Source organism: Temnothorax longispinosus, chromosome 11, assembly GCF_030848805.1.
Source record: "Temnothorax longispinosus isolate EJ_2023e chromosome 11, Tlon_JGU_v1, whole genome shotgun sequence".
NCBI lineage: Eukaryota > Metazoa > Arthropoda > Insecta > Hymenoptera > Formicidae > Temnothorax > Temnothorax longispinosus.
Window position 1 is genome coordinate 7,153,710 of NC_092368.1, and position 26,943 is coordinate 7,180,652.

General features: G+C 35.8%; 1 protein-coding gene, 1 long non-coding RNA gene and 1 pseudogene across 5 annotated transcripts; 2 read left to right on the top strand and 1 right to left on the bottom strand.

Annotated features, from left to right (window-relative positions):
* Positions 1-3,382: 3,382 nt before the first annotated feature.
* On the top strand, positions 3,383-4,036 carry LOC139821280 (uncharacterized). The gene is made up of 2 exons (XR_011734226.1): positions 3,383-3,576; positions 3,677-4,036. It is a non-coding gene; the product is annotated as an uncharacterized lncRNA (long non-coding RNA).
* A 3,961-nt stretch (positions 4,037-7,997) lies between these two features.
* LOC139821268 (uncharacterized) lies at positions 7,998-26,487 on the bottom strand. Of its 4 annotated transcripts, none has more exons than XM_071792173.1 (12): positions 25,856-26,487; positions 25,588-25,746; positions 25,288-25,356; positions 25,145-25,204; positions 23,150-23,220; positions 22,893-23,031; positions 22,518-22,812; positions 20,955-21,057; positions 20,611-20,874; positions 13,704-14,025; positions 13,242-13,585; positions 7,998-13,168 (listed from the first exon to the last, which is right to left on the bottom strand). In XM_071792173.1, exons 2-12 carry the CDS (start codon positions 25,610-25,612, stop codon positions 12,926-12,928), a joined length of 1,935 nt encoding a protein of 644 aa, XP_071648274.1. In that variant the 5' UTR covers positions 25,613-25,746; positions 25,856-26,487; the 3' UTR covers positions 7,998-12,925. The 4 variants fall into 4 exon arrangements, with proteins under 4 accessions (XP_071648274.1, XP_071648276.1, XP_071648277.1 ...); XM_071792175.1 differs by having other exon boundaries at positions 25,803-26,487; XM_071792176.1 differs by lacking the exons at positions 23,150-23,220; positions 25,856-26,487 and having other exon boundaries at positions 25,588-25,607.
* LOC139822210 (uncharacterized) lies at positions 16,481-18,315 on the top strand (annotated as a pseudogene).
* Positions 26,488-26,943: the final 456 nt, after the last annotated feature.

Genomic DNA, 26,943 nt, shown 5'->3' on the forward strand with positions numbered 1-26,943 from the left:
AGCCAAAATGGAAAATCCGGCTCTGTACCAGCTTGCGGCTGATCTTACTGATTAAAACGAGCATAAGTTTAATGAGATTCGTTAATTAATTTGGCTAAAATTTGGGATAACCGTTCCTAAGCAGCTTTGCAGCTCTAAGCAAGCCTGAAAAAGCTGCTTAGAAAAGGTTATCCCAAATTTTAGCCAAATTAATTAACGAATCTCATTAAACTTATGCTCGTTTTAATCAGTAAGATCAGCCGCAAGCTGGTACAGAGCCGGATTTTCCATTTTGGCTCTTAAAAAATTTATAATAAATAAAATACGGACTCGCAGCTAAGCAACCCGACAGAGGTCGGTACCCACGTAGCAAGCACTTGTCATTTTGACGTCAATTGACGTCAAAAGTCTGTCATTTTGACGTCTTTTGACGTCAATTGACGTCAAAATGACGAGTGCTTGCTACCTGGGTAGTGTTACTCCTGTCGACCCTTAACAGCGTACACGCATGAAGATTTCACTAATATAGTAGGGATATCTCTCGTACTCGAAGCGCGTTATTTCTTACTATAGGAGTATACATAATTTTTGCTAATGACGTATGCGGAGAGGTTATGCGTTATAAGCATGGCTCTCCATGCTACAGAGGTAAGATTTTTTCTCTCCGTGTATATGTAAGTGATTTTTATGGGAAATTTGATGCTCTATATGAATCTGATAATCGTTTTTGGATATTTTCAAAATTTTCATGTTTTTGAAGTGACAAAAGTGAAAAATGACGTCCGGGGCAAAGTCAACACCACGCCGTTTCGTCGGCTCCCAGTAACAAACGATGCTTGTCATGCAGCCGTATGGCTCATGACAAATGTATGCGCACGTCCGATCGCGAGTTTATCTGCATTAATTGTTTTTCAGACATGAGTTTAGATGAAGATAATTGAAAGTTCAACAATTTTTGTTCTCATTATTTCAAATGATTGTTCTAGCTACTTTATTCCGAATTTTTGTACTTTTTAAATACACACTAAACAATGTATTTTCATTTTCAAACAGTAAAAAATAAGTTTCAGATCAAATTGTGTCGATCAGATAAAATGTTGAGTTTGCCCCGGCGGGGTGTCGAGTTTACCCCGGCATTTTTCAATTCAAAAATTTGTCTTCGCGTCACTTTTCCTTTCCTGGCGGCAAAACAAAGCGACGTACAGCAAAACTTTCTGAATCAATTTTGTACCTGAAGGAACATTCTTTAAATATATCTATACCATTGAATTTGCTTAAAAATTTTAATTAAATATTAAAAATTGCCTTTGAAAAAATAGTGTCGAGTTAGTCCCGGTCTCCCCTACTGTCGCCAAAAAAGTTAAAAGTTTGCCAACTCTCTTTTGACAACCGCAATTGACAAGCGCGACGTGGAAATAACACTTTTCAACTAGCAGTTGCTAGTAGAACCGACTTTAACGTACGTTAGTGCTGGTCTACAACCTTGCTTTAAAGGATATATTTAAGCTCTAAGCCGTAAGAAATTGACTATAATCACAATGGAATGTGAGGAGAATACTCGACTGTGATTGGTCAATTTCTTACGGCTTAGAGCTTAAATACCTTTTAAAGCAAGGTTGTAGACCAGCACTTAGTGCCCGTCTACAATAGGTGTTTTAAGCCCTAAGCCCTAAGAAATTGTCCAATCACAGTCAATTATTCTCCTCAAATTCAACTGTGATTGAACAATTTCTTAAAGCTTAGGACTTAAAACACCTATTGTAGATGGGCACTTACCGCGCTGACATAAATCTTAACTATTAATTATCGAAAATAAAATTATGCACGCGCGATTGATTCGATATGAAAAATATATCATTTTAAAACTAAATGCAAGCTAATTATTTTTAATTCTTCATTAATTTGAGTTAAAGTATACTTTTTCAATTTGTGATTAATAATGATCGCGTATTTATTGATTTATTTCTTATATATTCGAGATTTTGTTTTATCTCTCTAATATACAACACGCATGCGTACACATATGTATTCCACCTCACGTCATTTTTACGACAGGATTAATCTCGCGTGAATTTGCTACATTTCACGCGCCTTCTTAGACCGTTATTTATAGGTTGCGGTCTGATTCACGCTCACAACTCACAAGTCACAACGCTGTAAGCATCGCTCTATCTTCGTTTGACATTCGATGTGCAACGAAGACAGCATGACACTTACAGCGCTGTGAGCGTGAATCGGACCGCAGAGTCGGTTCTTATTTTAAGACAGTCTTAAGATATAATGTCTTAAAATATGCTAATACGGCTCTGTGATTGGTTCATAACATTTTAAGATCGTACTTAAGACGGTCTTAAATATAAAGATTCGACTATGAATACCGGCCTTAGATCCGCCAGAATGATAGGGGACAACTTCAGATTATAGATTGTTGTAGATATCTTAGGTTAAAGTCACATGGCATGTATTTTCCGCGTAAGGGCCGGGGCACGAACATTGCCGTAGCGTCTTATGCCACCTTACGTGAGAATTGCCTTACGCCACACGTAAGCCAAACGTACGGCAACGCACATAGAAAAGTAACGTAACGCATGTAACGTATGATATATGTTACGTTACGTTTTTCTATGTGCGTTGCCGTACGTTTGGCTTTACGTGTGGCGTAAGAGCCACCGCACAAGAGCCACCGCACAAGACTCTCGTATGGTCACGTAGCGTAACGTAACGTGAGTCAACGCACAAGAAACGTATCGGTTAGCGCCTCCGCACAAGCTCTCGTATGGTAACGTAACGTAGATCAACGCACAAGAAACGTATAACGCCGTAACGGCCGTAACCAATACGTTTCTTGTGCGTTGGCTCACGTTATGTTACGTTACGTGACCATACGAGAGTCTTGTGCGGTGGCTATAAGGCAATTCTCACGTAAGGTGGCGTAAGACGCTACGGCAATGTTCGTGCCCCGGCCCTAATGCGTAACCGCGTAACCAATTAGAAGAGAGAGCGTTTCGCATTTTCGGTTACGCATATTCGCGCTTCTGATTGGTTACGCGATACGCGTTACGCGGAAAATATCAGTCCATGTGACCGCACCATTACGCTCCCAAACTAAAATTTTCCAAGATATAAAATTTCCTCCCTTAGAAAATTAGGAAATTACGAAAGTATCGATCATGAACGTTTCAGCCGCCACGCTCTTTCGTCATGCGTTTCCTGATTTTCGTGTTACGGATTCACCCGCAATCAGGCGACTGCGCGACGGCACGATTGCGTCGCGTAAAGACAGAAAATCGATACAGCCTCGCTTCAGCACGCAACGTGTGCTGCATCGCATATTGTCGTTCGACGTTTCACAAAATGTATGAAAGAAATATAGACTACGGAGACAAGAGTAGCGCGTACTCACCGCTGGGAGTAAAATCCGGTATAAGTTCTCTCAAGCCCTATATAAGGAACTTCTCGTTCCCTTCTTGAAAATCCCCGACGTGAGCAATTGAGAAACTCTTTGTCCGGCAAAGCGCAGTGGCAGCCTGCGGCACTTACTATCGGAAGTTGGCTGCAAACCCCCACGAAAACCGCCAACGACGTAACTCGAATATGGTAACCATAGAAACGTCACGGAACAATGCGCGGGCAAAACGAAACCGATGAACTTAATTAGAGCTTGAGCAGAATAACTGACTTATAATTTTAACCCTAGGAGTACACTCTTGGGTCTGAGAAACTCAGCCAAATTTTCGAGGGACTGATATCGCGGGGCCCTTGACATTATAAAGACAACTCTGCACGTGTGTGAAGTTGGCCCCGCACTTTTTGAATTCTGTATTTTTAATAATTGTGCTACGTTTGTGCTGTATTGTGCCGCAAACCGCAACTCTGTAACTCAAAGCGTACTCAAGAAAATTAAAAAAAAACAAAATTTTTTATAGCCCCGCACTTTTCGAATTTTTAGTTTTTTTTTATTGTGCCGTATTGTGCTGTATTTGTGCTGACTTGTGCCGCAAACGCGAGATTGATAACTTCGATAACAATTAAGAAAATAAATGAAAACAAAATTATACTAGCCCCGCACTTTTCCTGAAATAAACCAAATTTTTTTTACTTGATAGGTAGTAATTTGTGCCACGTTGTGCCGTTGGAATAAACTCGATATCTCTTTTCATTTGGCAGATAAAAAATATTAAATCTTAAAAACAAAATAACAAATAATTATTTTTACAACTCATTTATCGAACTTCTGTAAGTTGCGCTGAGTTTCGCTAAATGAGTACAACAAAGATTTAATGGCCGGAAATGCATAGAAAGTTGCAGGGATTGAAAATAATGAGCTAAAGGGGATGAGGGTGAGAAAAAAACTTTACATTTTTTAATTTTGTAAAATTGTGCTGGGTTGTGCTCGGTGAGTACAATAACTTTTTCTAATGACAAAATGTCCGCAAATCGTTAGTTTTCGCAGCACACACAATAATTATTACATTTAAATTTTTTAAAATATTTTTTTGTTTTTTTACAGCAATCGATTTCTTTCATTATTTTACGTATAGAAGTATGAAGGTAAAGTCATCGAAAAGTGAATATACTTTACGAGATATTTTATTATATTCATATTTTATATATTAAAAATATTATGACTAAATTTTAAATATCTCAGGAAATTCTTAACGAAAAGAAAGAGAACTTTATTATAGTGTTTTGAAAACGTCTCGACGAGATCTACAACTTTTATTTCAAGGAAAAAATCAAGTTCAAGTTAAAAAATTAGTCTCCTTTAAAATTTCTTGAAAACGACGACATCTACGACATGACTCGAATTAGAATCATGTGTCGCCCTTTAGACCATACAACTTTTGTCCAAAACATTTTTAAATATCTTTCATATTTTTCGAGATATTTGCTTGCGTCGTTTGAAATGACTCACTCTATATTCTGAGTAGTATACGAGAATTTACGAAAAATAATATATACTACTGTGAGATATTACAAGTACGTCCTAAGAATTTATGAGAAATAATATACTACTAGAGATGTTATAGAAATATTCGAAGTATATTATATACGGTACGTATATTTACAGTACGAGTACAGAACATTCGAATGATATCATGTGCTGTATGGGATTATATACGGTACGTATGTTTACAGTACGAGTACAGAACATTCGAATGATATCATGTGCTATATGGGGTATGATTTTGATATTATGTTTTATATACAGAATGTGTATATACGATGCTAGGTAAACTATATGTTTAGTCATGTTTAGTCATGGTAGCCATGTTTTTTTATCGTTTCTAGTTTAATTTTTTAAGAAATCACACGCAAAAACATTTACTTTTACGAAAAAATAGACTTCGAAAATCGGCCTACTTGGACTGCTAGAGATTTTGTTGATAACAATCAAAAATTACACTCGCTCTATTTTTTTCCTTAAGATTTGACGTCTGCTCTTTCAGAATCCGCAAGAGAAATTGAATTCTACCGGATAGTTTCAAAGTTGTGAATTTTCAAAAAAAAGTGTAAAACTCGCGTTTTTCCTCCTCAGCAAAAAATTTTTATACACTTAAACGATTATTTGGGAAAACTACGAATCGCACAGAGATTTCGCTTTTACAGATCTATTCTTAACAGCTAGACCTCTTCAATTAAAAAAAAATTCGTATAAATATAGACGTAATTTTGTGGAAACTACAACATTCGAAAGTTGGCCGGGTCTCACAGACCCAGTGTGTATGACAAGTAGCAAAAAATGTATGTAATTCTAGGGTTAAAATAATGTTTTATGCTTTAAGTAAATCTTTGTTTTTAGCAATGCACAATACTGTCTTGTCTCAAGTCTTACAAATATTGACACTTTGTACATTCATTTATAAGGTTCAAGACTTGAAACACAAGACAGTATTGTGCGTTACTAAAAACAAAGATTTAAAGCATAAAACATTGTCTTAAAATTATAAATCAGCCATTCTGCTGAGGCCCTTAAATTCGAGACGGTTTTCTTTTTTCTTCCGTTATTTTTTAATGACAAACTCGTGCATTGCTTCGTGTGCATGATTCACGACGTATATATTATAAAATTTAATTTTTTTATCATATTTATAAAACTAGCATGCATGATTCATATCCCGTTATACTCGGTTACTATAAGACCCGGGCACGTCAAGTACATCAATTTTACAAAAGATTAAATTCTATGATGTGTGTAAACTCATGCTCAGTTGACACAATGTTTGACTACTTTTATAACAAAAATAGGGTTATAATAAAAATAACATTGTTTTTGCACAATACCATTTTGATGTCGACACGTTCATTTTTTATTAGTGTCGATATATGTAGGCGAGACCGAGGCGAAGTCGTCACCAGTCGTCACCGGGGCGGAGTCGTCACTACAGTTATCTCGAACCTGTATGTTGTGTGAACTCGCCATTAATATAGTAAATGCTACTTATGGTCCCATGTGACCAACGGAGTTTAATGAGATTATGTGCCATGTTGTGATTTTTATTAAGGCAAACGTGTTTTTAGAGGTCAAAAGTGAAATTTTTGGCGCGTCGAAAATTTTTAATATTTTAAATATTATTTTCTCTCCGAATCTCGAGATAAGTGATTCTGAAGAGTAATGCATGCTGAACACGAATCCAGTAAAGTTTTTTTTTCGTTGATTTCTAATATTTTATGAGCGATCAAACTTAAAATCTGTGTTCAGGGCAAAGTCGTCACCAAGCCACCGGGGCGGACTCGTCACTGTAACGACTTTATCGAGATGGTTTCACTCTATTTTTCGTTGCAAATGCGTCATTGTATTTCTCAATTGCAAGAAAATGATGCGCACATACCATCACAAAACGACTCCCGTCGACAAGGAGCAACAGGAAGGCAGTTCTTGCGGTAAAAAAAGATAAAAATAATCAAAAAAATAAAATTAAGACAAAAGTAGCCGCAAAACAATTTGGAGTCCCGAGAACTACGTTGAACGACTGGCTGAAGAAGAATAATGATGAAATAGCACACTTGGATGACGTGGCCGTACGATATCATAGAAGCTTAAAAAATCAAAGGGCGAAAATCAAAGTCAAGAAAGCAGCAGTGGTCGGATTCCGACGAGGACTTTAATAATATGTGCTGCGTGTGCTCAGAAATGACAAAGAACAGAGCTGACGAGAAACAGTGCATTTCGTGTGAGCATAGGGCACACAAGTGCGTGCGCTTTTCTTGTAATTATTTTCCGCTATCGTGTTTTTAATTAATAAATGTTTCCATTTTTCTATTAAAAAATAATTAATAAAATGTATCCTATTATTTTTTATGATCAGAATTATGTATTTTCATTTAAAATCCAGTCTGAGAATGGAGTGACAACTCCGCCCCGGCAATTTTGACATTTCAATTTTTGCACCTTTGTCATTTTTACTCTATACCGATCGAACAAAGCGACATAGACAAAAACGCCCTTATAAATTTTGTAGCCAAGGGTTCACTTTTTACAACGGGGTACACCACATTTTACTAAAATTATTTTTGTTGTTAAAAATTGGCACCAAAAAAATAGTGACGACTTCGCCCCGGTCTCTCTTATAGTAGAGAGGGGAGTGGAGTTGGGTAATAATGTTTTGGATAGGTAAGGGTGTTATAAGCGACGTTAGTAATGTGTCGAAGAGTATAATAAAGTGTTTGGAGCGAGGAGTGTGAGTGGGAGGTGTATTTGCGTGGGTAATGTGTTTTAAGCTATCTTGATATGTATCGGGGTGTATTGAGGTTTTGGGATGGAAAATATGGATGGGGAAAATGAAGGTGAATAAGGGTATATGGGTTGAGACGTGTTGAAATGTACTGAGATCTTTGGAATAGATGGGAATAATCAAGTGAATTACGTGGGTGATGAGTAAGGGTGTGAAGAGTGCTTGGAGGTGTGTCTGTGTACGCGATTGAAATGTCGAATTATAAGGGGACACCAGAACAAATTTGGTTTCTAAAATCCAAATTACTCGAATTTAACATTCATATTAAAATATCTCTTAATATTCAATGTAGAAAAAAATAGAGACTTTTATTATATGATATGACCCTACAAGCAATCAATTGAGCCTATTAAAAATTTCATCCGCTTAGCTGTTTTTTAGATATGACAATTGTGTTTCCACTCAGCTTGATGGTTCAGGTATAAATATACTTTCTGTCTTCTTACTGATGTCGCGGGCATGTATATTTAGCCATATTTGGCATGAGACACTGGCCGCTGGCGTGTGTCTCTTGATACATGTCTGTCTGTCTTTCTCTTTCTCTCTCTCTCTCTCTCTCTCTCTCTCTCTCTCTCTCTCTCTCCCCCCACCTCTTCCTCCCGCTCTCATCCACTCACTATCCTTCTCTCTCCTCCCGCGTGCGCAACGTTGTTTATACAGTAAAACTTTATTATAATCGCAATTTTTCGCATATAATAAATGATCGTAGATCTACTTATATAAATATAAGGTCACGCCTCAGGTAGCAGCGTCATGTGATTTTCACGTCAGTTTTTGGTCAGTCGTTACGTCAATCATCTTTTTATATCATGTAATAATGATGACGCAAAAATGACAGGAATTAATAAGTCACAGACCGATGACGATATTTCAAACGGTAAAAAGACGTGACTTTATGACCTTTTTGGTCTTTTAGTGACGTTTTAATGACGTTTCAATAACGCAGAGTATTTTGAAAATCAAAATTATAATTATATAATTAAAAATATATAATTAAGATTTATATATAATTGTATAATATATATAATATATAATTAAAGAACCAAATTTTTGTTATAAAATACATACATTTTGTTGTGTTTATTTAATTATTATCAGTCTTTAAAAATAAAGGTATATTAACTAAAATAAGATTATATTAACGTTACATCTCCAAAAGTGTGCTACATATCATTATAAAAGTGGACTCCGTGATCTAACTGATACAAGTTGTGCAGTTTCTCTTTTTTTTAAATTAGGATTCAGTGTACATACTCAAAAGACCCCAGAAACTAAGACCATAACTTGCATAAAACATTTAGAAATAAAATAATCTTGTTGCATACAGATTAAATTTTGGATGAACTTTCATTTCGGAATAATAAGTTATAGAGAAAAATTTGCAAAAATCCTAATAAAGCATGTTGTGCAGTTCCCTTTTTTTTAAAAAGATTCTATCAACTAGTGAACTGCAGTACCCAAGGACTCAGCCTATAATGCCACATTTGGAAGAACAGTTAACTCCAGAATGAGAAGTATGAGAAAAACCTGCAAAAACTCATTTTTACATGACAATGCAGAATCATTGAAAGAAGATGCAAATATGCACTCTATTTTAATCAATATCCACCTCTTAATCGGGGGATCCTTTTTGTAATCTCAAGTTCAATTCTTAAAAAAAAATTTTTTTCCTTAAATTCCCTCAGGGTGCTTTCCATTTACTGATACGAGTCGACACAAGTGTTGTTCTGTCTTTTTTACTCATTGAACGCAAAAAGGGCTAGAACGTTTGTCGACTTCTGTCAATAAATGAAAAGCACCCAAGGATACCTCCTCTAAAGAGAAATATATGGGATAATCGGGATCGAACTCATGACCCTTATTAAGGCCCCCGCACTATCAAAAATATAATAAGGAACAAGGAACAGATATTAGGAATAAGAAATCAGGAATAAAGCTAGGCCGATATTCATAGTCGGATCTTATATTTAAGACCGTCTTAAGTACAATCTTAAGGTGTTATAAACCAATCACAGAGCCGTATTAGCATCTTAAGACATTACTTAAGACGGTCTTGAAATAAGAACCAATTATGAATATCGGCCCTAGTGCAGCTTTACATTAATATAAGACTTCCGATAGGTTAAAAATCTATTGCGTCTTATTCCGTTTCTGTTGTTTGTGTTTTTCATCGTGCATCCAGCTTTAAGGCTGATCTACAATGTGCTCTTTGCTTTCTGTTTTTTGCTCTTAACCTCTTTGCGACTATCTTGTATTTCGCAATTCCGTCGCGTAACGTGATGTTTCTTGTCTCTTCTGAAGTTCGTCAATTTTTATCTTAGGCGACAGAGAACAAAAAACATCGCGTTACGCGACGCAATTGCGAAATACGGGATAGTCGCAAACAGGTTAAGAGCAAAAAACAGGAAGCAAAGAGCACATTGTAGATCAGGCTTTAAGGCCGTCGCACACAAAATTCCCCTTGCCCACCCATCAACCCAACCCCAGAGCGAAACGAGATATTCTCTAAAAAAAAAAAAAAAACCTATTGGTCGTTTATGCCTCTCAATACTCAAAATAACTGCTATATTTTTCCAAACTTTTTAACGAATAACGAGCGACGGCTAAAACCTTCCGAAGATCACTCAGGAGGGTGACCTTGACAACATATGTCAAGGTCAAGGTCATCGGAGGGTGGCCCCTATACTGCATAATTACCGCATATTCTTTTAATTTAAAAATGACCTATTTGAAACATATTATAAACGCTTTTAAATTGACGATGTTTTTACATTAGAATATTCACGTATCTTAAATGTCAGTTATTGGGTACATAACATCTAGGACCAGTAATCATCACTTATCAAAGTGAAAATCATGTAACATTGCTACCTGGGGCAATATGCTGATACATAATAAATGTATTAATTAATGTAAACTAATAGATAAATCTCTGATCTGATAATCTGCGAAGAAATCTTAAACTACGCAAAATGATACGCGTTAAATTGTAGGATTTGACGATAACCTGCATTTCATCTAAACGTTAAACATTAAAATTTCAAAACCTATATCCCGATTATATCTTTCGATTATAACTTATACAACTTTGTTAACTACAACTATATCTCTTTTTTGTTTGGTATACAATTCGCATAAATCTTGAAATATTCATGATTAAAGCCTTGTGTCCACGATGCTAGAAATCAGTCCGAAATCAATTCAAGTTCTCGAATAGAAGTAGTTGTACTTCGATTACTCTAGATAGCGTTATAGTCGAAAAATATGGGATCGAGAGCTGAGTATGAACCCAGGCCCGTGGAATATATATATATATATATATATATATATATATATATATATATATATATATATATATATATATATATATATATATATATATATATATAATAGAGAAAAAAGAGGATTATGTATACATATATAATTCTCTTTTTTCTCTATTTATTAAAGATTTATGAAAATTAAGGCTCCTGGGTAGTCACCGCGGCCATATTGGATTCTTACTATCGAGGCGAGGAAAACACCCAATCTTGTTGTGCATGCCATTTTCAAATAAAAAGACATTTCAATAAAACATCACTATAGATCGTTTCAGACCACTTCCGAAATTGACCGAAAACTACCCTTTTCCCTCGACAATAAACAAACAGCCATAAAACGAAATCTCAACATACGGGAAAAACAGCCGTTTAACGACTATCGAAAGGAGGAGATGAAAACGTTCCTTCCGCATGCAAATCTTACTTCTCGGTCAATTTTACGACTCTCACGAATACGTTAAACGTTAGAGCACAAGCACAGAGCGAATAATAAAGAAATAGCATGCACAACAAAATAGGTTGTCAACATGTCACAAAGGACAGAATTCTCCATTGGAGAGAGTTCTCATTTCTGCCGCGACGGTACGTCGCCACCGTCAACGCAGAGTTCTCGGCTCATGGACCAGGAGCCTTAAATACATTTCCGTTGTCTAACGTCACATTGACCATCATTGACTAGGTATTTATAAGGTAATAATGTTGACCAAAAAGTGGGCAAATTAGAAACTTGCACATTGCTTCCTCATCATTACAGATCGCTACCATTGCTCCTATTTTATTTTGCTCACAAAACTGCTCTTATGAGGAAGCTTGTATTTTATTTGATGCATAATTATTAGTATTTATTAGTTTGGCTTCCTCATAGAGAAAGCTTTATGAGCAAAAAAAATAGGAGCAATGGTAGCGATCTGTAATGATGAGGAAACAATGTGCAAGTTTCTAATTTGCACACTTTTTCCATTTTAAAGTTAACCTTTTTATGAATTGAAAAAGGGTCAGCTTAGTAGCACAAGTGGGGTTTTACAATTGACGCAATGTCAAATCGATGTTGACTTTGGAAGTTCAGGCTACATGGTCCATATATGGACTTCGCATATGGACCTTTGATCGCGTATAAAGATGGATCAATCAAATCTTAAAATATTATATATAAAATAGAGGTAGAAAAAACTGAAAAATATAATAGAATTAGAAACGACTTGATATCTCAAAATTTGCGAAAGTTAGAGCTGTCACACATTTTTCAAAAAATTCAAAATTTTATAAAAAATGAACCCCTTTACCGATCATCGTCAAATTCAATACCAACTTTCCTTTAATGATACTCTAAATTTAAGAAAAAAATTAAGCCCGATATCTCAAAATTTGCGGAAGTTAGACACACACACGTGTCCGTAACACACACACACGCGCGCGCGCGCACGCACGCGCACGCACCCGCACACACGCACACGGGCATTTTTTTTAACGCAATTTTTCGACGTTTTAGAACACTGAACATAGTGGCATCAAAAACTCAAAAAACAATCTTTTCTTTGGTTTTTTCTACCCCTATTTCATGTATAATCATTTTAAATTTGATTGATTAGATCCTTCTTTATACGCAATCAAAGGTTCATATACGAATTTTACAAAAACAAAGCTTCCTCTATGAGAAAGAAAAAAGGAATTGAATCGATATGAACCTAGTAACTAGTACAGAAAAATGAAACAAGATGCATTTTTTCTGTATAAGATTTCTATTCGAGATATTCATCCGTGTTGCTTGTGTCCACGATTCGAATTTTAGCAACTTTTTCTCGGATCGAGGATTTGGACCGATTTCTAGCATCGTGAACACAAAGCTAAAAGAAAAAGTATGGTCGTCTTTTATATAATATCTTTTCGTTCCTAATCTCGGTTAGATATTTCCAAAACATGGAGAATGACATCGTCCACGGTTTTCGTCGTCAAGAGAGATTTCACTGTTTCATCGTTCACTGTGTCGATGACAACAGTGAACAGAAGCTTGACGTTTTGTCGTAGCCTCTCGGTGAACATTACATTGGCCTCCGATGTTATCGGCTCGTGTCCGCATCTTCTGATCACGGCTTCAAGGATGTCTTGTATCGGAGCTTCCGGCCAACCAAACAACTGTCAATATTAAAATTAAATCAGTAACTAATGTAAAAGGCGATATAAAATATAGTTAAATTAAATTAAATACCTGTAATGTTTCCTCGTCAATAAGTATCCTCAAAAGATCTATAATGGCCTTCAACAACTCATCGGTGGAGAGTCTTCTAGATTCGCCAGTTTTTGTTTTGGCAGCAGCGGCCGACGCAATGTTGTATAACTGCGTTTGCAAATGCTTCTTCTCGACCTCATTCATTACATCCTCCAACAATTCTCGATGCTTCGCGCGAATGTGCCGCATCAGACAATCTTGCCGGATGAACACTCGATTGCATTCAACGCACGACTGAGGAGGTTCGCGTCTGTGAGTGTTGAGATGAGCCTGCAACGATGACTTCGCCGAAAAAGCTTTTGGACACTTATCGCATTTGAACGCTGAAACACAACGCAAAAAGGGATCCATACATAACACATGTAACAAATAAAATGATGTAATTTATTTTAAAAATATTATATTCATTGCAATAATTTTCTTTAACATAAATGCGCATACGTTTGATGCCAGTGTGTAACAGCCTGTGTTTCACCAAGTCCTCCCTTCGTGTAAAACCCTTATCGCAGGCTTCACATGTGAATGGAATCGCTCCCTCGTGTACAAATTTCTTGTGAATATTCAAACGCGCCTTCCGATTAAACGCCTTGCCACATACATCGCAATAGAAACCATTCTCTCCGGTGTGATGGAACACATGTGCCCTTAATTGCGCTGCCTGTATAAACGATTTGCCACAATACTGACACACGTGTGGTTTCTCGCCCGTGTGCGTCCGTTGATGACGATTTAGCGTTTCGCGAGCGGCAAATTTCCTTTGACACTGAAAACAATTCTTAGTACTAGTACTCGCATAAGAAGTGTATTTAATAAATAGCTTTTGTAAAGCAAAAATGTAATGTAATTTGTGCATTTAAAAATATCTTTAAGATGATGCTGGAGTCGTATTTTTTTGCCGTCACGTAGCGTCGTATTAATTTGACAGAATTAAAAATCCTTTTCCAGAATTGCAGTACATACATTAATGATTCAGGGAAACTCCAATTTTATATAAAAAACGAGAAAACATTACGGAAATACAGATTTCCTTATCTACTTTTATCCCAATATGGCGTCTCGAGTTGCGGCGAGCTGTCAGCTTGTCACAAGATGTATTTCATATAAGAGATATACCATTGGTACGAACGCGAAAACAACACCCAAAAAAAATATTCTACTGATAAGTGGGAAATTCCTCTTAGCAGTTCCTCTAAGCAAAAAATCTTACATGAAGAATATCCCTCTTTAAGTAATACGTATTACTTTATAAAAGAGTGGATGCGTAAGCTATAATCAAGAGTAAATTCCTCTACAGCAAATTCTACTATAGTAATCCGAATAGCCTCTTAAAATAAGAGAATATGCTAGATATTTGCGGCGCGCGCGTTAAAGTTAAAAGACGATCGTCTTATTAGCTACGCGATGCGTACGCCACCATACGAGACGTCCATATAGAAATTTGTATGGGATGGCTTTACAACTTATAACATAAGGCCCCGATCATTAGTTATTAGGGATGCCATAAGAAAGATTTCCTTATTTTAACCTGATGAGGTCTCGATCATTATTTATTAGGGATTCCATAAGAAAGATTTCCTTATTTTTATCTAATAAGGCCCTTGTAAGGATTTGATAAGGATGTTTTAACTTCATAAATACTTATTTATTAGGGCTAACCGGATAAGGTCCCGATCATTATTTATTAGGGATGCCATAAGAAAGGTTTTCTTATTTTTGTCTATTGAGGCCCTTGTAAGAATTTGATAAGAATGTTTTAACTTTATAAATATACTTTTTTCATAAATACATTTACGAACACAAAATTTCATAATGAGCCGGCACTGGTTTCTGACATTCACCCGACATTAAGAAATATTATATCATATATCCAATTCTAAATTTTATTACTCTTTTTAAACTGAATTTGTTTCTTAAAATGATTTTTGGAAAATTATATATTTGCGCTGATTATGACATATGTAGACTATATATAACACTTACATCAAATTAAGAAGTAGTCTACTATGTAAGGCAGTTGGCTCACGATGCAGAGGTCCCGAGTTCGAATCCCACCAAGGTAAGTGTGTTTTTCATTTTGAAATAAATAATTTTTTTTTATTTATTTCGGGTAAATATCGGAAATCAGTGTCCTCTAGTATTAAGAGGACACAATCTTAAGTCTAGTGTCTCATGGTAAGAGGATATTCCTCTACCTTTTAAAATATCTTCTTGAGACCATATTTCAGAGGAAAATCCTCTAACATTAAGCGGGAGCCACTAAACGACAGAATATTTTTTTTTGGGTGAAGTTCCCCTGAATTGGACAACAATAAAAACATCGATAAACCCCCAAAATCAAGATTTGGAAGCGTAATATAAAAGTATGATGTCGGTGTGTATCGTGCGTATGTATGCGTGCAATGTTGGGTGCTATCCTTGTCTATTAGCCCAGTCGATAGAGACATTTAAATGGAATTAATTCCGGGAAGCGATTTTTTTTTAACTGTTTCGGAGGGTCATGGGTAGTCTAAAACCGGATTTTCGGGATTCTAACCCTGGAGCGTTAGCCGCCATTTTGATTAGAAGGGTGATTTTGTAAATATCTCGCTTATTTTCAACTTTAGAGTAAAAGTGGTAATCACAAACTTGTAGAAAATTTAATACTCTACAATTTTGGTCCTTATCATTTTTCACCTAGGATCGATATTTTGGGTCTTAGACTCGAAAGTAGGGTGAATTTTTTTTTATTTTTTGGAATTTACTTGGTATAATGAAAAACATCTTTTCCGCACCACCACAGGGGTAGAGTTTATGGCGCGTTTATTCAAAAATAAAGAATTTCACCCCCCACTTTCGAGTCTAAGACCCAAAATATCGATCCTAGGTGAAAAATGACAAGAACCAAAATTGTAGAGTATTAAATTTTCTACAAGTTTGATTATTACCACTTTCATTCTAAAGTTGAAAATAAGCGAGATATTTACAAAATCACCCTTCTAATCAAAATGGCGGCTAACGCTCCAGAGTTAGAATCCCGAAAATCCGGTTTTAGACTACCCATGACCCTCCGAACCAGTAAAAAAAATGCTTCCCGGAATTAAGGGAGGAGACTCATGAATTATGAAATTTTTTTGCATTTTTTTTTTGCTTAAAAAATTTATTTACTATTTGAAGAACATATTCCCGAAGTATTAAAGCCAAAACACAACACTAAAGGTCCTTGAGAAATCATCAAAGTGATGACTTCTCAAGGACCTTTAGCAGAAACTCGGCGACACTGGTATATCGTTTGTTTCCACGTGGTCGTTCGTAACGTTCATAATCGTTTCTGTGTCGAATTATTTGTAAAAATGAATAATCGCAAGTGTAGAATGGAAACACCAAACTTTCGTCCTAACCAGCCTCGTTTTCGGCGATTTATGGGCAACCAGTTTACGAGTGATTCGAACGCGGAAGTCGAGGAGGAATCAAACGAGGAAGTTAGCAGATCTGCTAAGAAATTGAAGGCGTCGGCAGACGATATTATTATAAATCCAACTATATGCTATCGAATAATTGAATTCATAAGTGTTTTTTCTGCTCTCGCTGATTTGCTTGTATGTAAGGTGTGCAGACAAAAAATTACATTTGGACAATCAGGAGACAAAGGACTTGGTTTCAAAATTTCAGTGAAGTGTAGATGTGGAACCACATTGATTGATTCTGGACCGAAGATATTCAGTGGATTTGAAATAAATAGACGTATAGTCTTTGCAATGCGCTTACTTGGCGTTGCTCGAGAAGGTATAAACATTTTTTGCGGTGTGATGGATTTAGGCAGTGGAATTAGCAGACAAGCGTATGCCTTTATAATAGAACACATGTATACGTCTATCAAAAAACATTTTGATTTGAGTTGCGCACATGCAGTGGAGGCTGAGAAAAAAAAATGAAAAAAAAAATAAAAAACCATTATTAAAATTCACGGTTAGTGGCGACGGATCATGGAAGAAACGTGGATTTTCGTCTTTGTACGGAGTGACGACTCTTATAGCTTATTACTCAGGAAAAGTGATTGATTTAGTAGTGAAAAGTAGCTATTGTCAAGCATATATACATACTTACTTTCGGCACCACACTGACGATCCGGAATATAAAGAACATCAAGAAACTTGCCCAATAAATCATACAGGATCTCCCGGTAAAATGGAAGTTGACGCTGTGCTTGAAATGTTTAACCGTTCTGAGGAACGTTACGGAATACGTTACACCAATTATATTACCGGAGACGACGACAGTAAAACATTTAAATATATTTTGGATGCTCAACCTTATGAAGACGAAACAGTGATCAAAAGTGAGTGCGTAGGTCACATCGAAAAACGAATGGGAACACGTCTAAGAAATGTTAAAAAAAACCGCTAAACTTGGTGGTAAAGGAAAGCTTACGGATGCTTTAATTAAAAAATTGACTAAATATTACGGTTTGGCGATTTGCAGAAATTCACACTCGAAAGAAGACATGAAGAAAGCAATAATGGCCACGTACTACCATTTGATTTCAACGGATAGACAGCCACAGCATCACTTCTGTCCTACCGGCGTCGACTCGTGGTGTGCATATAACGCTGCACAAGCCAATAATTCAACTTTCACTCATCCAGTACCACTCCACGAAAATGTACAGAAGCACATTTTACCGATTTATCAAGACTTATCTCGGGATGATTTATTGGAGCGATGCGCCTTTACTCAAAACGCAAACGAATCTTTGAACGCAACTGTGTGGCGTTTGGCTCCAAAGCATTTAAACTGTTGGAAAATCGTTGAAATTGCTGCATACTTGGCCGGAGGTATATTTAACGACGGATATAAGATTGTACTTCGAGCTATGAACGACCTGGAACTTCAAATTGGTCCCGAGTGCAAAAAATTCGCTGACATGTACGATGACGCGCGAGTACACAGACAAAATCGACGAAGCAAAAGCAGTTCAAAAGAGGCCAGGACTGCTGCAAAAAAGAAAAGTGCAGCACAATTGAGTGCTTTTATGGAAGAGGAAGACTTGATGTACGGCCCTGGCATCGTAAACTGAGCTTTGAAAGCTGTAAGTAACTCGGAACACAACTTTTGTAGACCAAAAACTTTAAACGCGTTTTTCTCAAAACGTATTTTTTCGCGCGCCGGAGAATGTCACTCAAAATCTAATCAACCGATTGACTTCGAATTTTGCACTGACATCTGTCAACTTATTGGCATGAGCATGAACCTAAATATACATTAAAATTTGTATAATAAATATTATTTTTGGCCATTTGTTTGTAAAAAAAAATCGTAAAATTTTTTTAAAACGTCCTCCATTTTTCAAAAATTTTTTTGCTAAATTTAGGTTTATGCGCATCGGAGGATCATAATTTAACGAAAAAATTTTGGTTCGTTGATTTCAGTTCATTACAAGGACCTGGGCATTCTTCCGCGCAAAATCTAGACAACTTCGAGCAGCTGCAGCGCCGCCATTTTCTATTTTTTCTACTATAAAAAAAATTTTTCTGTACATTTGATCGTTAACATTATCATGTATTTTATTAGGATTCAATAAATACTCTCAGTTCTTTATAAAAAATTATCAAAAAAAGGGTCAAAGTCATGAGTCTCCCCCCTTAATTCCATTTCAGCGGCTTTTTCGGGCTCTATCGACTGGGCTATATATCCTTGTCTATATATATAAGAACATATATAGGTCGATAACATAGAAATGACAGAATTAAAAATGCTTCTACATAATTGCAGTACATGCATTAATTGATTCAGGGAAACTCTGATTTTATTTACAAAATGAGAAAAAATTACGGAATTACAGATTTCCTTACCTACTTTTATCCTAATATAGCGTCTCGAGTTACAGCGATCGCTGTCAACTCATCACAAGATATGCTTCATATAAAAGATATACCATTGATACGAACGTGAAAACGAGTTTCCCTGAATTGCACAACAAGAAAAACATCGATAAATAGTGGAGGCAAATTAGACCAAAAAAGTGCGTTATCTCGGAACCGGTTAAAACTACTCGGATTTGAACGTTTTTTTTTTAAATGTAGGTAATTAAAAACACTACAATGTTTATGAGTTAAAAATTGACGCTAATTGTTTATTTAATAAATTTTTATTTAATAATTATTTAATAAATTAAATAATTTGTTGCTCGGCTCTTTTTGGTCTTAAAATATTCTTCTTAAAATATGCAACTTACGATTTTGTTGCTCGCCCCTAACTGCAAATAAACAAATTATTTATCTCCGCGTCGACCGTTACCTATGACTTCGATGGCTAAAAATTAACTAAAAGAATTTGTTGCTCGGGTCTTTTTGTTATATAAATATTCTATGGACCGTGCAAATTATTTATCTCCGCGTCGACCGTTACCTACGACTTCTATATTCTGATAGGGCACGGTCCATAGAATATTTAAATAACAAAAAGACCCGAGCGCAACAAATTCTTTTAATTAGTTTTTAGCCATCGAAGTCGTAGATAACGGTCGACGCGGCGATAACTAATTTGTTTATTTGCAGTTAGGAGCGAGCAACAAAATCATACGTTGCATATTCTGGTAGGGCACGGTTCATAGAATATTTAAATATCAAAAAGACCCGAGCAACAAATTCTTTTAGTTAGTTTTTAGCCATCGAAGTCGTATTAGACGGTCGACGCGGAGATATCTAATTTGTTTATTTGCAGTTAGGAGCGAACAACAAAATCCTAAGTTGCATATTCTGATAGGGCACGGTCCATAGAATATTTTTAGACCAAAAAGAGCCGAGCAACAAATTCTTTAATTTATTAAATAATTATTAAATAAAAATTTATTAAATAAACAATTAGCGTCAATTTTTAACCCATAAACATTGTAGTGTTTTTAATTACCTACATTAAAAAAAAAAAACGTTCAAATCCGAGTAGTTTTAACCGGTTCCGAGATAAAAACCTAATTTGCCTCCACTAAAACCCTCCAAATCGAGAATTAGAAGTCTAATATAAAAGTACAGTGTGTATGACGATTTGTGCGTGTGTAGGCGTGCAATATATAGGTGCTATCCTTGTTTATATCCTTGTCTACACAAGGATAGATATAAGTCAATAACATAGAAGAAGGTAATTTTGTCGGTTATACAGACGACTCCAGCATCACCTTAATTGAATATAGTTTATGTACGATTAAAAACTTACGGCAATATTTTTTCCATCCATAACGCTAGCTTGTAATATGAAACGACGCGATAAAAATTAGTGTTATTATTTCTTAATTATCGTTTGATGAGAGAAATACGTAATATTAAGGAGTTGCATAAATACACGTAAATGTGTCGAGTCGGTAAAAAATACTTACGTATTTACACTCAAACGGCTTTTCTCCGGTATGTACACGACGATGTTTTTTCAGCGCAAGTGGCGACAGGAATGTCTTCGGACATAAATCGCATTGGACTGGTCGCTCTCCCGTGTGCATGCGTTCATGTACTAACAACTGTTGGTTCGTAAAGAATTCCTTCGGGCAATATTTACACTTTTTTTTTTGTCTCTGAGGCGTTCCTGCGTGAGTACGCAAGTGTTCCCGTAGGTTATCTTTACGCGTAAAATCTTTCTTGCACACCTACAACATTATTCATTCGATCATTATAATTCCAGAATCCTTAATATTTTAAAGAATGAATGGATAAATATTATACTTACTTGACAACTGAATGTATTAAGTATGTTACCGTGACAGCCAGATTGCATTATGTGCCGATTTAAGTGATAGCTCCGGGAGAAGTAAGTATCGCAAGGCTCACATCTAAAGTAAAAATATGCAAAAATAAAAATCGCAAAGTAATTAATGAAAAAAGCAAAATAAATAGAAAATGTGACAAACTATTATAAAGTCAAAATTTTATAGCGATATTTTTACATCAAGATAAAAATAACTTAAGTCAATTTAGTGTTGTATATCATATACACTGGTCTACGAACTCATTTTCTGCTTCGGAAATGAAATCAGCTAATCTTTACTAATTTGAGGGCGCTGAATCCGAATGTTAGTGAAAAATTTTTAATTAGCTCTAGTTTCGATGATATAGGGGGTTGAAATCCCCAAAAACCTTCTTTGGCTATTTTTTATCAACTGTAACTTTTCAACGAAATATAATAAATAATTCGGAATTATCTCAAAAGAAAGCTTATATCTTCTACTTTATCAAGAAAAAATTGAAATTTTTGCAAATGTAAAACTTGCATTCCTGGGGTGATTTTTAACCCTTTCGCGAAGAATGGCCACTATAGTGACCGCCCGCGAGACTGATTCTGTGTAGTAATCTCTGCTTGCCACAAATAAGTGCCCGACTCATTGTGTGTGTAACAACAATTATTTATCTCTTATTAAGTAAATTTTACAAAGATAATATTGTTTGATAAATAAAAGCAAATTCTGCGCCAACTCATCGCGGACTCTATCCGTCCGTATAATGGACACTTGCGGCCCGTTTTTCCATATAGCGGTAATGTAGTGGCGGCCAGCTCCACCGTCGCGAAAGGATTAATTTTATTTGCAGGTTTATGTATGTACACTTGTGTACCTGTCTATATCAACTGCAATTTCCTAACCTTAACGGATAGTGTTAGCCATTCATGTCGTTCACAAGGCATTTTGACAATATTAAAAAAAAAATTTTTTGCCCATGCTACAACTTAAAACTTTTTCAAACTACCCCTAAAAATGAACCCCGTTATGGTCAGAAGTAGTAACCTATCAAGTGTCTAAATGAGATTTATACATGTAAAATAAGCGATTTTTGAGGTCTCCAAATACGAATCTGATACTAAAATTGCAATGTCCATTAGGAAATTGCAATGGATATAGACAGGCAGACACGTATACACAAACACCTAAATACAATTAAAAATTACCCCAGGAATGCAAATATTATATTTGCAAAAATTTCAATTTTTTCATGATAAACTAGAAGATAATGAGCTTTCTTTTCAAACGTTCTGAATGGTTTATCATGTTTTGTTGAAAAAGTACAGTCGATCAAAAAATTGTCAAAAAAGCGGTTTTTGGAATTTTAACCCTCTATCATCGAAACTAGAGCTAATTAAAAATTTTCACTAATATATTCGGATTAAGTGACCCCAAATTAGTAAAGATAGCTGATTTCGTTTCCGAAGCATTTTTGTTGTAGACCATCAGTGTAATTAATTACGGCAATAATTGGGGAAACTATTTTATAAGTATTGCATGTGTGCATATAAACATACTTAAAAATTTTGCGATCTCCATGTGTCGTATAGCGATGCTTATTCAAAGCTTTCTTGTCACGAAAGGAAGAACCGCATTCGTTACATGTGCATGAATCGCACTTCCAATGTATGACTATAACATGTCTTTCCAGAGACGCCCTTTTCTTGAAACTGAGATCGCAATTTAAACACTTATACTCTCCGCCGCTATGTGCCGTCTTTAAGTCTTCCGCGCAGCAATGACACTGCGTTTCGGGCACGGGCTTGATGACAGGTTTTTCATTATTGTTTTTTTGACCCTTAGAATCCGAATCTAGGAATACAGTCAAGACTGTGAAATTCTCTGTGACGTGAGCACGAACAGACACTCTTGTTCAATACATAGCCACATACCTTCAGCACTTAAATTTACTAGAGGATCATCCTCATCCTCATCCTCTTCTTCTGAATCATAACTGGTTATATTATCAAGTCCCATGATATTAGTCGAGTCATCTTCCTCTCTGCACATGTCTACATGTTTCTGCAACATCTATCTCAGAATTATAAGAAACAGAAATCATTAATAGAAACGAAAACCATGAGAGCGGGATGGATATGTATAAAACTTAAACTAAAAAAAAAACAAGAAAAATAAAATTACAACTTACATCCTTTGACTGGAAAACACGGTGACATGTCACACATTGATAATCAGTTATAATTGAAATAACCAAATCATCTGTTAACAAAATAAAATAAACGATAACACAGCAAACCATAGATATATTATATATAGATAAAGCACTATCTTGCTTTTGCCTATGCTAATTGTAAAATAAGTAGGACAAGGGAGTATATTTTCATTCCTCGCGGATGCACAGTTGTATATTTGTCCTGGCGGCCGTTCGTTCTGCGCAGTCCTTGTTATGGTCGCCAGGAGAATGTACGAGAGATAAAAATGTATATCTCCTCTATCAAAATTATCTTGAGTTATTGTTATCTTAGCAAGCGGAGGACCTCTACAAGCTGGGACAATGCTTTATCTATACATATCTATGTGACGAACAAAACAAAATGATAAAGTAAAGCATCAAAATTATACTATTATATATAAACTTGCAAACGTTACGCGAATATATTTAAAAACATACACACAAGGGCTGTGTTCGCTTTGGATGCTTTTGTACTGAAAGTATTATTCTATCTTTCTTCAACATATAATAAGCAATAAAGATACATCACGTAAGCGTCCAAAGCAAACGCAGCTAAGATGTTAAAATCTAGTTTTAAAAATTACGCAATTGTAAAAATTTAATAACAAAGATATCTTATTAAGATATACAAGGTATTTCCTAAGTAAGTACAAAAATTGAAGAGGATATTTTACAGTTTATTTTGAAAAGAAGAGGTCCCATAAATATATGCCCTAAACTACTTCGTTTTCAAAATACAGGGTGTCAAAGGTTGTGAAAAAGAAAATGAAAATTTCGAAAATCTGGAAAACCTTTAAAGATATTTTATTCAAAATTAGTATACTTACATGTGGTATTAAGAACCATTTTTCAGTACCGATAAAACATTTTCAAATCCACCAGGAGCATACGTATGGGTAATCATATTAAGTCTTTTTAATGAGAAAATGGTACGTCAATGTTTTTTTTCTAAGTTTAACAATTTTTTGAAGTTCCCGAACCGAGACTACAAAAATTGCCTCTATTTTTTTTTTTTTTAATAATGCACCGCTTTCGAGATAAGGTAAAAAATTGAAATTAAAAGCTGTAAATACAATCATGTGTATCAATACTGGTCAATATTGATGCTGGAAAATGGTTTTTAACACATGTGCGCATACCAAAGAACCTCGGTCATTTTATTAAGGTGTTTTGGGTCATGAACGCACATACTTGACTTCTATATGCATTTGTAAAGGAGGTTGACAGAAATAATAACAGTCTCAAGTCTCATAGGGAAATACTTTCTAGGATGTGAATTTAGCATATTACTATATGTAATATTAGCTAATTGGCACTAAAAACTTTACATTATTTAACTTAAATATTATATCACTAATTTTATATCAAATAATATATATTTTATAATATCGTCCAGACTTCTTTGCGCCCAGGACACTTTGACGTTGATAAATGGCGACGAACAAACTATTGATTTGTTCAGCTCAGACTCAGGCCTGCGGCTGGATTGCACTTTTTGGCAGAAAGAAAAAAAACATTTACTTAAACGTAAGAATCAAACTACCATCGAAGCATATTGAAGATATTTTTATATCATTTTCTGCCATAATTTTTTCCACCCACCGTCCCAGAACTTAAAACTTATTTTTCTAATAATGTACACAATAATACCTACAAAATGGCATATGATTTAATGTTGTGCGCCAATAGCTCATTTTGGGCGAGGTTCTTTGAATAATATCTTTAAACGTTTCCCAGATTTTCAAAATTTTCACATATTTTTCACAATTTTAACACTTTGAAAACAAAGCAATTTAGGACAAATGTTTATAGGACCTTTTCTTCCTAAAATAAGTCATGGAATATCCCCTTCAATTTTTTTTACTTATTTAGGAAACACCCTGTATATCATACAATGGTATATAAGTTTTGAGAAATCTTTAATATACATACGTACAAAATATAAATTACCTTTCTCATTATCAGTAGATGTTCTACTGGCCACTACTATAGGTTGTGAGACGTCCCCATCTGCAAAAAAATAGGACATTCATATTGTTTTAAATTAGAATCATCATAGTATTAAATATTTTACTCCTGAATGATCAAATTACCAAATAAGATCTCTGTGGTTCCATCCTCAATTAGCACATTGTCAGTATACTCCTCAATTTTTAGGATTTCTGCAAGATTCGTTTTCAAATACAGGGTGTTACAGTTGTAGAAAAAAAAATATCAAATCACTTATAAGAGAAGAATTAATATTTCTAAATATAAATTATACATATAAAACTATTACTGTATTAATAAATTATCTCTACTGACATGTATTAAATCGAATAAAATTGACTTGTATGATTTCAGACACACAACTGCCCTACTTGTAAAGAGGAGCCTAAACCAACTTTACTCACCTATCTTCTCTGTCGCCTCTGCCATTGCGTCACGTACTGTTTTCTACTTCCAGGTCGTTTACTTAATTATCTATACAAAAGAGAGGTTGGTCTTCTCTCTGGACAGACCACGATTTTCCTTACTTGCTGCTTCCGTTCCGCATTATGGACATCTGCAAACTATATGCAACGTTCTGAATTTCAGTCGCTCGCACTTTAGTAGGCGATAAACCTACCAGAAGAGTGCAAAAAAGACAATCTCATGCGAGAGATCCACGCAGACATGTACCTGGGAAAGAAAAAGTGAGTGAGCAAGAGTACGTTTGCCCCTGAAGGAACAAGCCCTTTCATCAGTCCCGATGCCACGCAAAATGGCCTACGTCAAGGGGCGCGTCGTCATCGTCTTTCACGCGTCTGCCATACTCCGTACTTTCTCTTTCTCTCTCCTTTTGTTCTTGTTCAAGCGATCTCGTCCGCGTTATTACACCACTGCTAAAGATGACGCGGAACAATCTTTATTGATGAAAATCAAACGTTAATAAAGCTCAATCGCGGTTGAAGCAAAGAACTGACGATGCGCAACAAGCAGCAATTTGTTGCTTTCAGTTGCTTTTGGTCTGTTCGTTCGCTATTGGGTCGCGCACGCGACCCACGCGACTTCGACTTCAGTGCCTTCAGTCACTTCAGTGGTGCTCAAATCTGTCCTTCGACTCTAGTCCACTAGTCCTTCCGAGAGAAACGAGGTGCATTCGTTTTCTATTTAATAGCGTTTTCGATTTGCGACTCAAACCGACTCGGGTCGCATCATGTATACAGGACTCTAGCATCATTGACGTGGAATACATACATATCTATGTATGTATTCCACGTCCATTGATGCGACCCGAGTCGGGTCGAGTAGTAAATCGAAAACGCCATATAATGCTAGGTCTACAATGCGAGTCGTAAAGTCTTGAGTCGTAAGAATTGACCAATCACAGTCGATTATTCTCCTCAAATTCAATTGTGATTGGACAATTCTTACGACTCACGACTTTACGACTCGCATTGTAGACCTAGCATAAGTTTCACCCGGTTCTACAATACGTCGCAAACGATGGCAACTGCTAGTTGAAAAAGCGGGGAGCACACTTTTGCATAACGCATAATGCGTAAGCATAAGAAAACTGATTGGTCTATTTCCTTATGCACATGTGTATGGACCAATCAATTTTCTTATGCTTACGCATTATGCGTTGTGCAGAAGTGAGTGTCCGGGCCCTGCGGGAAGCACACACTTCTGCATAACGCATAAAGCCCCTTGCACAATGCCAGGCAACAGGCAATAGGAACAGGAAATAACCAAAAAATCGTTAATTACAACCTAAAAAATTCAAA

Excerpts from the sequence above, each read along its gene's own strand:
- LOC139821268 (XM_071792173.1), bottom strand. The coding sequence starts at position 25,612 with ATGGCAGAGGCGACAGAGAAGATAG. Across the intron at positions 23,032-23,149 it reads GTGTTTTCCAGTCAAAGGAT|ATGTTGCAGAAACATGTAGA; the intron begins GTAAGTTGTAAT and ends ATTCTGAGATAG. Across the intron at positions 14,026-20,610 it reads AGCCGTTTGAGTGTAAATAC|TGTCAAAGGAAATTTGCCGC; the intron begins GTAAGTATTTTT and ends AATTGTTTTCAG.